Below are 15,261 nucleotides of genomic sequence, written 5' to 3'. Positions count from 1 at the left end.
GATGGGCTGGAGATATGTTTCCCCATGCAAGTATAAGAGAAACATATACAGCGGAACATTGAAAGTGGTCAGACTTTTTTGTGAGCAGGTATCTTTTTACAATACTGAATTTCCACTGTGTTGCTTAACCCATGACCCACACACCCCAACACACATACAAAATAACCCCAAACCACATAACGTTAAGTCAAAGTTATCGAGTCCTCCCTGTGGTCCCCAAATCAGTCTTGCTTGAGTATCATTTGAGTGAATCTGAGCTGAAGTTATACTTCATGGTGGTTGTGGAATTCCAAATCACTAGTGACTAGCCTATCCTATTGACATCACAATTGATGTGTGCTCCCACAAAAGTACAAATATATTGATTGAGTAAACATAAACCAATACATCTGAGAGGACTCACTAGGTGGAAGTAATATGCCAATGTTTTTCCTACCTATCTTATCAGAAGGGAAAGGTGAAGCTACATGTATTATTCAATAATCCAATCTGTAGTGGCTAGGGGTAGATTTGTGTCTGTCTGCAGTCACAGGAAGTCTATATCTGGGCTGGAGGGGCTGAGGTGAGAGGACAGAGCTGCTGCCACCTCTGGATCCAGGTCTGCACACAAGGCCTCCAGCTAGACCGAGATAGGGGCGAGACAGAGACAGGGAAAGACGAGAATATAACTTTTGGGCTTGTTTCACAGACAGATTAAAACCTCACATTACAGGATGCCTCCCAACATTTGAGTTGCTATACCTGCATACGGTTGGTTGATGTTTGTGAAAACCTAATAAAAATCAATTTCTCATATTGAGTTGATTCCAGTCCAGACATTGTGTATTTGGACTACAGACTGAGGTAAGATATTCTTAAGGCAATGGACTGGTTTGTTTGTGTGTGTTACCTGGGTGAGCTAGTGGCTAGACAGTGAGGTGGTGTGCGTGTGTTACCTGGCTGACCTTGCTGCTGGACAGTGAGGTGGGGGGAGTCAGAGAGATGGTCTTCAAAAGCAGCTGCTGGGCTCGAGTCAGAATCTGAGACAGGTCCAACTGTCCAAACAAAAGGCAGATTCAAACAAAAACAACTGTTGCTAGTTCTGTTGTATGTATCTGACAAACACAGTGAGGTTATATTTCAGCTTTTAAAGTGTTAATGTATATTCCATTGTGTATCGTGGTTATACCTGCATTTTGTATGTGTCAAATTCAAAGAATGCTGATTAAGACCCATAGTTTGCCATTAAATTACACAAAGTTTGAAACAGTGTGTGGGTGGTATTCTCTTTTTCCTTTGACATTATTTGCACTCTGAACCTGGGATACAGTGATATTTTCATGGATGTTGCATACACTACAGTTATACTGATACCAGAGTTGGCTCACCTGATCAGTTGAGGTGTCTGCCCCGGGGCCTGGGTCTGGGGTCTGTCCGTCCAGGAAGAGCTTGATCACGGAGGAGTAGCAGAGGATGGCCGTGTAGAGGAATCCTGGAGCTCTAACTGTCCTCTCCAACACCTCAGGCTTCAGATGAGGGACCAGGCTGGGGGGACACATACACCATATACATTACATCCATCCATACATACATACACCACCCATGTACACACATAAAGCATCAATATGCACATATATACATTCATACACATATACATCTATATACTATCAATACACAGCACTCAAATCACGCACACAATATACACATATACAATATACTGTACACATTGAGCAGAAGCATCAACTCACCTGTAGAAGGCCAGAGGCATTAGTCTCATGTAGTCATCTGATGCAACCATGGTCACAGACTGGTACTGACCTTGTTCTTCTAAATGGGAAGGATATATTGTAACAATTATCATGACATCATACAGAAACACACAGACACAAAACTGGCCAGTTTGGCCATTGGAGCAGTGAGCAATGTACTGTACCAGAGGCAGGGGACTTGAAGAGTAGCAGCCAGTCAGCAGAGTCCACGAGGAGAGTCAGGAGGAAATCTGTGCACAACTCCCGAGCTCTCTGGAGGCTCTTCACCCCCTACACAGTACACAAGACATCACACACATGGGAACTATTTCTTGTAAATGTGGCGTTTTTGTGTGCCTGGTCCCAGATCTTGTGCTTTAGGCGAAGCCTCTGACTACTATTACAGTATCATGCCATACTATACACCCTGTATGTTTGGTATAATAACGATCAGAGGAGTTTCCTAAAGCACATAGAGATCTGGGACCAGGCAAGACTGCTGTTAGTCTGAGAGGTGATACTGTTCTGTCGTCTGTTGGATAGATCAGTATTACTGTTAATACTGTTGAGGGTTGTGTATGTTTAGATACATAAAGGTTGAATGAATAATGACGTGTGTGTTGAATATGAGGGGAGAGGTTGTTGTACCTGTGGTGTGAGGAAGCCTGCTAGGAGGTCCATCACACACATGAACAGCAGGAACACCAGCAGCTGAGGGGGAATGTGGGAACAAACATGAGTTAATAGTATTACGTGACACAAGGTTGTCCGACAAAACTCTCCTTGTCATTTTCATTTTCAAAACATTAACTGTTTTCCTACCTACCCAACACAACCCCAAGTGTCTAAAGATAAAAGCAATGTCTGCAAGAGAAAACAGAGGCGTTTGATCCACAGAGCCGGTTTCTTTTATCATGTGAGACTCTCTACTCCTGAATGATAACAGGACCATAAACTGTCTCTGTCTAGTAAAAGGTCAGTGCTGGGATTCCAGGAATGTGGACATCCCAGTTACAACAGTTAAACCCCCCCCCCACCCCCGCTCAGTGAGTGCACTCCACTGCATTCTACACTTGTTATTATTTGGATCTTCGTCGGGGTAGCATCATGTTATGGCATTTCCATTTGAAGGATCTGAATCTTCATTAATTGCTCAAAAGGTCACTGTGTGTACCATACATAGAAGCTTACAAACATGACTAGTGAACCTGTTGGACCATAGTTGAACCATAGTCCAACTCATCGTCTAAGGTTGAGAGTTTGTAGCCCCTTGAGTTGCTGTAGATGTGCACCCTCTCACCTGCCTATGCTTCCCTGTCAGTTGTCCCAACGTCTCCAGGCTCGGGCTGATGCCCTGACCCCTGCCTTGCCTCCGCTCCCGGCCTGTCCATGCAGAGTGCAGGCAGGCTGCCAGGAGAAGGGGCGGGGCAGATGGAACAGGGTTGGACACACCCTTTTCGGAACTGCAATCACAATCAGTCATTCCTCAAAAATAACATTGAAGTAAAAGTCAATATGATAAAAGATTGCATTTATAGCACTTCAAGGTGCTCAAATAAGTGCTTTAAATGGTAGGGAGGTCTGTATGGACCGATTACCAGTAGTAACCATGTAAAGTTTTCAGGATGGTGTTTTACCTGCAGGCCCACAGATGACAGTCAGCCAGAACCTGTAGCTGCTTTGGAAGAGGCTCTCCATCAGACAGGCGATGCCACAGGGACACCAGCACAGGAGAGAGACACCCCCACCAGTGCTATACAACACACACACGCACGCACGCACATATGCAACACACACACAATCACAAAATATACTCTGTAAGCATCTCAGATGAACACTACAATCTAGATCAACTAAAAGCAAGATCCTGTACCCCAGCAGAGACCAGTAGCAGTGGACAGTGAAGGCCGGTCAGAGACATGGCCTTGTTCACTTCTTTAGAGGGACTGTCACAGCTCACACTGGCACTCAGTACACCCTGGGAGGAATGGGGGGGGGGGGGTTGCAATAACATCAGTTGATTAACAGTTGAATACATTCACGCTATCAGTGGCACCCATGACACAGCAGATATGGGTTAAGATAGTATTATTTTAGGTGTGCTTGAGAGTGCCCAGCATTCCGATTGGGTACAGTTGGTTCCATTGCTCGGGACAAGGTAAATCAAGCGCACCTCCTGTACAGCATGTATAATTTTGAATATAATCTTACTTTTAGGAAGTGTACTGTTAGTTGGTAGGACAGCAGGCCAGGTGGGTAGCACACCTTCCTCTGAAGCACACAGAGACAGACAGAATCATGATCAAGGCCCCAATTCAATCAAATGCAGATAACAGGTAACAAGGTTTCCTTCTCTGTCAAACCCCATTGTGCCTTACCTGGTACTGGTTGATATGTTCCATGAGTGTGTGACAGTCCAGAGTCCTCCTCCCTCCATCAGTCTTCACTTTAAGCAACATGACTGCAGGGAGGGCCAGTAAAACCCTATGGCACACACACACAAAAACATACATTATACAAAACACCACATAAATACACAATTGTACATGTGTAAAGTCTATCGGCTATTAGCATCTACAGTACCTGTTCCATGTCTGAAGAGTCTGCTGGAGGCTCAGCTCACTGCTGATGCCCTCAGGGTCAGAGGTCACAGAGCATCTGTTTGATATCAGCTCCAATAGGTAGTGACTCTTGTCATCTTTAGCACTGTGAGAGTAACGAGTCAGCTCCATCTCATAGACCATCTCCTACAGAGACACAGCACACAAACATGCAAGAACACACATTCCACAGAGAGATCTCAGTATCTTTATTTGGGTGTTTCCAGACATAAATGTACTGAGATCTATATACCTGTAGTCTGGAGAGGAGGTCTGGCAGACAGGTGCCTGCCTCTGATGATCTGTGGTCTGGGTTCTCCTGGGTCTGACTACTATTGACAGATATGATGGTGCTGACTTCAATAATGTATTCAAATAAAGGTGGTGTCATGTCTTGTCTATGTATTGTAAATATATTAATAAAATGTCTATCAAATAGTTAAATGTCGATTATTTTGATATTGCATCAAAATAATTCAACTGACATCGATATGGAATTTATGGCCCATCACTACTATCAAGTAATCATCAGGAGGATCAGACATGCAGTACTGACCCTGTCTGCTGGTCCATGATAGCGTTGAGAATATGGGAGCAGGCTGTCCTAATGTCTCCCCCACAACCCCCCTGGTCTACAGGGCATGGTAGGTAGAGCTGCTGGCATGCCCACTGCTGGTACTCCTGTCTAATAGAAAAAAGAGAATATCTCAGTGTGTGTGTGTGGTGTGTGGTGTGTGGTGTGTGTGTGTGTGTGTGTGTGTGTGTGTGTGTGTGTGTGAGAGAGAGATACCTGTCTGGGTCAGAGAGAGCATCTTCATTCCTCCGTACTCTGAGTTCAGCTGCCAGCCACTCTGAGAAAGAGAACTTGACAGACAGGACAGAGGGATTGAGAGACGGGCAGAAGACGGATTTCAGTTGAAACAGACTAATAAAGTTCTATTTTATTCACCTGGTATTCTGGGAGTTGTAGTAGGAGGCGGAAGGGGTCGTGGTTCCATAGCACCCAGGCAGTTTTCCTCCAGGTCATATTGGTGTCAGTAACACTCTTCCACAATCCAGTACTCTCCTCCTCCTGCCCTGTTCCATCTGGCCCGACACTCACTGACTCCCCATTCACTTCTATGGGGGACCTCCGCACATCTGGCATCAGTCTGGGAATTAGGTACAGCAGCTACACACACACACACACACACACACACACACACACACACACACACACACACACACACACACACACACACACACACACACACACACACACACACACACACACACACCAAGTGGTACAGCTGTACAGTATATGACAAAGCTATATTACCGGGTGAGAAAAGATTACATTATTATTATTTTTGTATTAATCAATGACAATGATTAACAACAATACAATAACATGACAATAGAGGACAGAAGCTTACAAGGATGCTTGGGAATTACAATACATATTACTTAGGGAAAAGGTTTTAATTGCTTTACAATTCTGCAAATACTTCAGCATTATATTTTTTATATACACTGAAGTTTGGTCTCTGGTAGGAAAATCTGCTAGTGTATCTGCCAGATTGTGTTTAATCTATTATGTCATTGAGAGCCTCTTTATTTTGTATTGCTAGACTAGAAACTATGATCTTCTAATAATTATAATTATTAAAAGGCAGATTGGGCACCAATTATCTATAAATAAGGAGTCTTTATGTGGCTTGGGAATGAGATTTATCAAGCCTCACATTGAGATGGTGAGTTGGCCATAATCAATAATTTCTAGATATACTTTATGTAAAACTGGGGTTAGTTCTTTGCTACATTTCTTATCAAATTTAAAAGATAGGCCATCAGTACATGGGATTTTGAGATTACATTATTTCAATGACACTGGAGGAAATCTACACACCTTCCTACAGAGGCTGCTGGGGATGAACTGCTGCTGCTGTAGTTGGAGCTGTTCAAGCTGGGAGTCACCTCTGCAGAGCCCATAGCAAACTGCAGCCACACAGAACCTGGTGAATATAAAACAAAACATAAGCCATTCATACGATAACACTATCCATTTGAGCTATAGAGTTCTATTGTACCTCTTCCTTTATAATCTACTATGACACAGCTTGGTTTCAGATCTGTATGTTGCCATACAGTAAGAGGAGTTGGCAAAAACCTCAGAGATCTGGGACCAGACTTATGTAAACTTGTATAGATAACCTGTCTTCCCTCACCTGACACAGAAGAGCATGTTGGTGTTGGTGGAGCACGACAGAGCAGCACTCAGTGCCTGTGTGATGGGCACAGGGCTGGGCAGTAGGGGTGGGCACAGCTGGACCAGGGGGCACTGGGGCATGGAGGAGTGCAGGTGAACCACAAACACTGCCAGGCCCAGAACATGGGCAGCACTCAATGACGCCCCCTAGAGGAAAGAAAGGGAAAAGACAAGATAAGGTGGAGAGAAAAAGAGACAGAAAGAGAGGGGGAGAGAGAGAAAGAGAGGATTAAACTAGAAAAAGAGAAAAGTAAAATAGAAAGATAAATAGTTGGCAAAAGAGAGATGTCTACCTGATTATGGAACAGGTCCCAGAGTCGGTGAAGGAGGGCAGAGAGCAGCTGTGTGTGTCCCAGCAGGATGTTGACAAACTGGGACGCCCAGAGGCTCTGTCTGGGGTCAGGGGGTCACAGAGGACATACAAATCAGATCCTACAGCTGGCACAGGTGCAGTTGAACACAGTCTAACAGTTCCACCAATGGAGGAGAAAAAGCACATAACCGATGCAAGTCAAAGCCACTTTAGACAGTGCAGTGAATCTGGTCTACATCTGACTGAGTAACACTGTTTTTGTCCTTACTTATTAGGTGGGTTTATTCTGGAGGCATCCAACAAGCTCTGGCAGAAGCTCCTCAGGATCAAGTTAACCACCTGGACAGAGACATGATAAGACAAGCAGTATGAGCAACTATAATAGGTCAGATCTGTTTAACAAGTGTTGTATGTTGTATTGAAAAACAATAAGCCAGCCAGACAGACAAATATCAGGTCCCAGTGTTACTTCCTACTTTGATGTGCTGCTCAGGTGAAGGGGGCGTGTCTATATGAAGCTTGAAGACTGTCTGGCCAATCAGCTCCTTGGCGGCACGATCAGGGAAGATCACACTCAAAGTGTGTGAGATCCTGGCCAGCTGTGCAGACACCTCTGTGAATACAGAGATAGAAAGACAAAAGACATCAGGACCAGAGTGTGTGTGTGTGTGTGTGTGTGTGTGTGTGTGTGTGTGTGTGTGTGTGTGTGTTGCGGTCTACTCACCTCCATCATTGCCCTCTGTTAACAAGCCTCTAAACTCCTGCAGTTGAGCCTGTAGAACCTGCTGTGGGTTGTCATCATTCTCCACACACATATCTGTACCACCTGACAACACACACAGGTAACACATAGCTCATATAACAAGAGAATAATGCAGGTAAAACACAGGCAGCTACATACCTTTATCTGACAACACACAGCTCTTTCATCATGATCACAAAAATATACAATGCACACAGACACATGCACTCACTGAACACTTTATTAGGAACACTATACTAATACTGAGTAGGGCCTCCCTTTGCTCTCAAAACAGCCTCAATTCTTTGTGGTATTGATTCCACAAGATGTTGGAAACATTCCTTTGAGATTCTGGTCCATGATGATATGACTACAACACGCAATTCCTGCAGATTTTTCAGGTGCACTTTCAAGCTGTGAATCTCCCGTTCTACCACATTCCAGTGTACATCATTTTCCTACTGCATACAGTGAAGCTATTTGGGAATGTGTACAAAGATAGTTAGAACTGCAAAAAATATAGGATATATACGGAAAGGGAGTTGGTATAATTATTGTACACACCATCCTTGTGCCTCTGTCTCTCTCTTTGGCAGGCCTCTACATAGGAGGAGTACTGGGCAGCCGGGATCTTCCCTGCTCTGAACACGAGAAAAGATTTGATATCTATGTATTCAATATAGTTATTATAGAGGTGTACATGTATGGTGAGTTGTTTGACTGAGTGAGCAGAACAGAACTTACTTTCGGAGTGATTCAATGAAACTCATCGTGGTATCCGCCTTCACAGGAAGCTGAAATGGACAGAGATATCGAGAGAGTGATACCCGGATATAGACTTTCATAAAAGCAAATGACAATCATAAGACAAGCATAACATCATAATAGTACCATCTGTAAATGTTTACAGGCGGAACAGAGTAGGGTAGACAGTCACTCACCACACGTGGAGCCAGGAGGGCGTGGAGGAATCGGGTCAGAAAATACGGTCTCCTGAAGATACTGCGGTAAGAGAGGAGTGTGAGGGTTGTACTTCTGGGTCACATGAACAAGCAGTGCTGGACACAATTTAAAAAACGAGGATAAATAGAACTTATAACTCAAATCGTGTACTGACGTATTTGGGGGTAATCATATATTATTATTTTTTAAACTACAAGGAGCTTTAGGGAGGAGTGAGGTTTCTGAATGAGCTACTGCCTGGTTTGTTTAAATCCATAAGCACTAGAGCATCTATCACGTATGTTACTATTGATCATCTTAGTGTCGACACGCCTTGAGCACAAAGCACTATGGATGTTGTAGGAGTTCATCATTCCGACATATTACTTCCTGGTCCTATAAAAGGAAAAAAGAAAAAAATGTTCTTCTTCTTGTTTATATCTCCTGGCTATTTAGACAACAAAGACCACTAATAACTTGCTGTTGAGTTGCGGTGGCAATCGCTGAAATGTTCCTTTAAGTTGGGATTCAGCTCATTACTGTATTGTAAAGGTACCTGGCCTCCATAACTGTAGCAGATATCCTCCCTGTACTCTCAAATAGAGACAATGCCTTCTCCACATCCTGACGCGCCTGGCACTGGGGCTGGATTTAGTACACACACACACACACACACACACACACACACATAAATATGTGCAAATACATTCACTGAGGAGATAGCAATCAAAAGCACACGGATATAACATGCAAAACGACAGGCTGTTGACTGTTACCTGCACGGAGGCCCCTGCTGCTCCAGAGACATCCTCATAAAGCCCCATGTCCTCCACTGACAGCTGCAGACACAGAGACACGCTTAATAAGCTAGATTTGTCAGGTCTACCAGTCAGGGTTGAAGTTATACTGTAATAATCAAATTCAGTCTCTTCACTCAATCCACCCTGTATCGGAGGATCAAGGACTTTAACAATCCAAATATTACAAATTGAATTGACAAGTGAGAGTTGTATCTAGCTACTTTCCCTCCCCTAGTAACACGGAGTCTAGGCCCTACCTTCAGGTCAGCCAGCCTGGTCTTGGCCAGAGTCACATACTCCTGGAGGAGAGCACGGTGTTTCACTGCTACGTAGGGAGGGTGGAGGATGTGGACCTGAGAGACACACACACACACAAAGACAAAGACTGTTTATTGGCCATGCAATCATCAATTGTTGGAATGTAATTTTTTGCGCGCACACACACACACACACACACACACACACACACACACACACACACACACACACACACACACAGTGAGAGAACAAGGGTGAGTGAACATGGCCAGAGAGGAGAGGACATCTGAAATGAAATGCAGCCAACAGAATGTCACCTTCAGGTACTGTGGAGGGTCAAAGGGCACAAGATCAGACAGGAACTTCAGCAAGAACACCAGGGATTTCTTACTGTTCCCGTGGTAACTGCTCGTACTGCCGAATGACATCTGGAAAGACAGTAAAGCAAACTTTGAGAGAACCATACACATATACACACACATAAGAAAGAGAGAGGGACAGAGAGAAAGGGGAGGATATCTCAGAAGTGCTGTATAGAGAAGAGAGAGAGAGGAGGTAAGGATAGGAGTGAATGTGATTATACCAACTCTGGGTTGTGACTATATACCAACTCCAGGACTAGAGTTGGAGAAACCTGCCATACACTGTAGGAGTAACTGCTCCAGCTTTGAGGGGACTAACTACCTTGAACCACTCGCTGTAAGAGGGGAAGATGCCTGGCCCCTCTAGCGCCCCCTGGCGGGCCAATAGGAAGGCAGTGATCATGTTCTCCAGGTCATAGCTCTCAAAGGCTGAGCATAGGAGTCTGGACAGCAGCTCTGAGATAAACAGGGAGAGAGTACAAAATGTACTGTAAAAGTTGGACCTGTGGGTAGCGTTTTAAAAGTAAGTGCCTAAATGTGTGTGTGTGTGTGTGTGTGTGTGTGTGTGTGTGTGTGTGTACCTCTGAGGCTGGGCTGGGTATATGGGTTGTACACCAGCAGAGTAGAGAGACAGGAGAGAACATGCTGCCAGTTGACCTCATGAGTCTCCAGCACCTGCTGCAGGTGAGATAGAAGCTCCTTGACGTTGAAAATCACTGCCAACTAGAACACACCCAAACACAACAATACAAAAAACACACACACACACATACACGCACACGCAAACACAAACACACGCACTGTCAAACTCTCTGAATGGAACCGGTCTCAGTCAAAAATAGGTTGCAAGGTAAAACACGCACAAGAACGTCAGTAAAATACACACAAAAATGTCAGGTAAATGTCAGTAAAAATGTCAGTAAAAATATTATAGTAGAGAAAAAGGCCTCAACATCAGACAAAACACATCATTCACAGTCATTCACACATAGGTTCAACCACAATACCACACATAGTAGCTACTACGTGACAAAATGAACATTTTGAAGACTGCCTCTGACAGGTTTATGTGAAGGGCCATGATTATGTACCTTTTGAAACAGGGAGGTCAACAATCTGCAGGTCTTAGCAAAGCTCCACTCATTCTGCATGGCAATGGCATCAGACACTGAGGAAAATACAGGAAGAAAGACTAAATGAGATCACAGGACAGTGTGATAAAGTTGAGGAAGGCCAGAGAGGAGAGCCATATATATATATATATATATATATAGTTATAACTCTGAGTTCATTCACATCAGTTTCAGTATCTTTGATTACATAGTTTTATATTCCTGTCCAGAGTGTACAACTAACCCAATGGAGAAATGTGGCCTGCATCAAAGAGTTATAGCTGTCAATAATGTTGTGTGCTTTTACCTTTGAGCCGAGGTCTGTAGGTGAGAGTGTGTGTGAGAGAGTGTGTGAAAAAACGCCGCAGTGCATCAGGTGATACAGACACTCCACACAGGGAAGCATCAAACATCTGAACCCTGGTCAAATGGACAGAGGGAGAGAGAGAGAGAGAGAGAGAGAGAGAGAGAGACAGAGAAAGAGAAAGAGAAAGAAAGTGACAATTGTCTAGTGTTACAACAGTGCAGAGAACTTACTGTACTGTAGGGCAGAACTAAATTCACACAGTGGATATATTGATCATGTCTGCACTATAATTCTGTGTGATCATAAGCCTTTTCCTCTTTACCATAATTCAGCTGCTGATTCACCAAACTGCAGAGTCTGCTTGGTGTCCAAGATGTCCAGCACCCCTGAAGAGGACAAAGAAGCAAAACAATAAAACACAAAAACTTTGTGGCTTGGGTTTGTCATTCAGTCTGTCTCGACCCGCTCTGGGAGGTCAGACGAGAGATGTAAACGTAAAACTCACAGGATAGCATGTCATCTAGCATTGAACAGCAGACCTGGGACCTCCTCCTGCTGGGTGCTGCTGCTGCTGCTGAGTCCTGGGTCTCTTCAAACCCAACACGCACCAGGACCGTAACCACAGCTGAAACACCAAGTCAAGCATAGAACACACAGTGTAGTTAGTTACAACAGGAGGGATGTATTTCAAGGCATGGTGTATCTGGGTCTATGCAGTAAAGGCTCTTACTTGAGAGCACCTGTTGGCGGACCTCTCTACCTTCCTCTTCCTGCTCACTAGCTGTCCAGCTGCAGAGAGCTTTCAGCTCAGACACCAGCCATGGCCTCACCCCCTCCTCACTGTAACACAAACAACGACACGTCTGTCCATGGTACATCAGAGACTGAATCACTCTTAACATCCCATTTACTTTGTAGTAATACAGTGTTTGTTTTAACACAATGAAAGTTATACACATAGACAGACAGGTAACAAAGAATCTCATATACTGTATGCTCTGTCTCACATATGTCATATCTCATAGTACAGTATGTACTAGCTAGAATCCACTGCATATACCTTTCCAACATGTACTCAAGAGTGAGGATGTTCTGAGAGTGAAGATGGTGCACCACCTCCAGTTTGGGCTGCTTCTACAAAAAAAGATCATTTGTACATGTAAACATACTGTACCGTACACTAAAACAGAAATCAAAAACACCAACACACTCACCTGCTCCTTCCAGTACTCATGCCATAAGAGCTTAGAGCAGAAGGCTCCCAGAGACAGCAGCTCTCGGGTCGACTGGAGCAGCACAGAGAGCTGGACCTTGGACAGACGACAAGGACAACTTTCACCCAGGCTTCATACACTTAAAACCTCTCAAACATTTCGGATGGCAAACATTGATATGTAATGTAGTCAAAGGCAACAGAGAACTGAGCACATTCAAATCAAGGTGTTCATTAGGCACGGAAATAGAAAAAGACAGTATATTTTCTAGGGCGTAAACACTTTTCTCCAGAATTGACCAGACATAGTTATGTGTTAGACACTAACCCTTTTAGTGGCGTTGAGCAGCACACCTCCCTCTCTGTCCCCCTCCAGCCTGCTGTTGGTCAGCTCCAGCACTCTCTCCAACACCATCCTCACTGACAGAGCTGCCACTGGAACCCCCAGCTCCCCAGCCTGCCGCCTTAGCTCACTCACTGAGAGAAAAAACACACATACACACATTGTTATATTCAATGGGTATTTTTATACTGTACTTGCAAATGACTGATTCAAATCCAAAAGGAATTTCCACTAAATACGCACCCAGAAGTGAACCCCCAATTGCTGGTGTGGGACTTTCACTAGCCGCCTCTTTCCGTCCTGACTTCTCATGGCAAATGTCATTGCAAGGATTTGGACTCTAATTGAAAAATAAAGTGAGCGATTAGGCCGACACGTCAACAAATTGATCAACCTTGTTTACACAGAACATGACACAGACAAGACAATTAAAATCTATTGAGACATGAAGAGATCAACCTTAGTTTGGCCATAAAAATGTGGACCACCTGGCGTGGTCCAGTGGTCTAGCACCATGGGCTACAGTGCACACATATGTCCCGTGCCCTGCTGACATACCCTCTCCTCCTTACTTTCTCCACTGTCTCTATCCAATAAAATTAAAAATATAAGAGTGAGACTGCCCCACTGAAAAGAAATAACCTTAAAATGTATTTGTTTCTTAAAGTGTTGTTTGCACTATCCATATCATAATTTACATCACAGCATGGAACCCTCTCCATTAATCTCTTGCCGTTCCTGCCGAGTCTGGACTGGCTCACTCACCCCCACCTCCAGAAGCAGGTCTGAGAGGTTCTGGTGTCGGTTCAGCAGCTGGACTGCTGCCTCCTGCAGCTGCTGGGCATCCTCATGCTTGGGTCTCTTCCCAGCTCGTCCTGCTGTGAGAGGATGAGATAGTGTACCTTTAGGGGCTAGTTTTCTGTCTGAACCCAGATTAAACCGAGTGCTGTACTAGACCTTAATCACACTTTCACTGAATGCTGAATCCCCATGTTAGATGTTAGATCGTTGAGGAGTAGGCTTAATTTGTGCCTGCGTAACCAGCCCCAATTCTACCGCCATATCTCTAAAATAATATGAATGTTCGTCCTGCAATGGATCAATATGAATCTTGGGCTTGGGTTATAAGGTAAAGGGGTGGCAGGCAGGGGCTGATGATGATGATGATGATGATGATGATGATGATGATGATGATGATGATGATGATGATGATGATGATGATGATGATGATGATGATGATGATGATGATGATAATCCTTCCTGAATGCACCCCAGTGCTCAGTTAGCGTTATGAAAAAACAACAAATAATATATGGTCTATCACACTGACCAGTGGATTAAACGGTGTACAATTTATTTCAGTGCTAGCTAGCCAGTAGCTCAACTACTTAGAATTATCAACTCACCGAGGAGGCACGAGAGTGTCCTTTTCTGAGTGACACACACACTTGTGGCATCCAGAGACATAACGCTTTTTAGTATGATACAAGCATTCTGTTTGACAGCTAGGACATCTAAAAGTAAAGCGATAACTTATTTTATATATTGATAAAGTTGAGTTATTGTTAGTGCCTGGATATCATAACTTGTTTTGGTATGCTTTCTACCGCAACATCATTCACTTCCATGTATCCTCGCGCTCCATACTCTCATTGGTCAGTCTGGTTTTGTACAGCCTATCCACGTGCAGTGTGCCCGGACAAACGAAGACAAACCCCGAGTTTGAAGCTGTCCCGGACCAGATTATTTTGGATTTACAATATACAGTATGCAGCCAGTACTGTTGCAAACCGTTAAATAATGTACTAATATTTTTTACAAAATTAAGCATATTTCAGGTTGTGACAAGATTATTTCCATCCAATTCACTGAAGACACAGTTGATAGTGTGAATCAAATCATATATGATATCAATTTCAATTTGAATCCCTATATAGAGTCCGAATTTAGTTTATATCTAGATTTAGTCTTAATTTAAACAAACAATCAAAAATCAAATAATTGAACATGTTAGAATATTCTTAACATAATAGTAATAAGAGCCTTTGCTAATGACTACTAGGGAATTAGAAAAACAAGTCCATCTCCTCAGATAGGCCGGGGGACAAACAGATCAATGCATATCTGGGCTGGCAGGGCTAACATTTCCTCTCTCACACTGTCTGTCTCTCTCTCTCTGTCTCTGTCTCCCCCCTGTCGACTGGCAGGTCTGGAGCCCAGGTGTTTATACACACCATCGATCCATTGAAGGTAAATAGCACCAGCCAGTCCATTAGAGGTACATTGTCACAGCA

General features: G+C 43.9%; 1 protein-coding gene across 4 annotated transcripts; it reads right to left on the bottom strand.

Moving 5' to 3' along the window:
* Positions 1-82: 82 nt before the first annotated feature.
* Positions 83-14,525, bottom strand: fanca (FA complementation group A). Of its 4 annotated transcripts, none has more exons than XM_083666347.1 (42): positions 14,374-14,525; positions 13,733-13,845; positions 13,211-13,307; positions 12,953-13,101; positions 12,626-12,721; positions 12,472-12,545; positions 12,142-12,251; positions 11,917-12,036; positions 11,734-11,797; positions 11,412-11,524; positions 11,084-11,160; positions 10,574-10,715; positions 10,315-10,448; positions 9,948-10,058; positions 9,630-9,725; positions 9,349-9,411; positions 9,129-9,217; positions 8,572-8,632; positions 8,375-8,424; positions 8,195-8,271; positions 7,613-7,714; positions 7,365-7,501; positions 7,157-7,227; positions 6,869-6,968; positions 6,535-6,722; positions 6,216-6,321; positions 5,277-5,498; positions 5,118-5,191; positions 4,884-5,012; positions 4,581-4,659; positions 4,311-4,474; positions 4,106-4,211; positions 3,939-3,998; positions 3,601-3,705; positions 3,365-3,480; positions 3,028-3,190; positions 2,376-2,438; positions 1,913-2,018; positions 1,728-1,806; positions 1,368-1,524; positions 936-1,034; positions 83-619 (listed from the first exon to the last, which is right to left on the bottom strand). In XM_083666347.1, the coding sequence occupies exons 1-42, from the start codon at positions 14,432-14,434 to the stop codon at positions 527-529; spliced, it is 4,416 nt and encodes a 1,471-aa protein (XP_083522473.1). In that variant the 5' UTR covers positions 14,435-14,525; the 3' UTR covers positions 83-526. The 4 variants fall into 4 exon arrangements, with proteins under 4 accessions (XP_083522473.1, XP_083522475.1, XP_083522474.1 ...); XM_083666349.1 differs by having other exon boundaries at positions 945-1,034; XM_083666348.1 differs by having other exon boundaries at positions 1,728-1,803.
* Positions 14,526-15,261: the final 736 nt, after the last annotated feature.

Source organism: Argentina silus (genome assembly GCF_951799395.1).
Source record: "Argentina silus genome assembly, chromosome: 3".
NCBI lineage: Eukaryota > Metazoa > Chordata > Actinopteri > Argentiniformes > Argentinidae > Argentina > Argentina silus.
Note: the sequence above shows the minus strand (reverse complement) of the source record. Positions and strands in the feature narration are given on the sequence as shown.

What these genes read in the sequence shown, in the direction of transcription:
- fanca (XM_083666347.1), bottom strand. Translation starts at nt 14,434, where the DNA reads ATGTCTCTGGATGCCACAAGTGTGTGTGTCACTCAGAAAAGGACACTC. An exon ending in GACACTCTCGTGCCTCCTCG is followed by an intron (nt 13,846 to 14,373) that starts GTGAGTTGATAA and finishes ATCCTCTCACAG; the next exon opens with CAGGACGAGCTGGGAAGAGA. An exon ending in TGCTCAACGCCACTAAAAGG is followed by an intron (nt 12,722 to 12,952) that starts GTTAGTGTCTAA and finishes CGTCTGTCCAAG; the next exon opens with GTCCAGCTCTCTGTGCTGCT.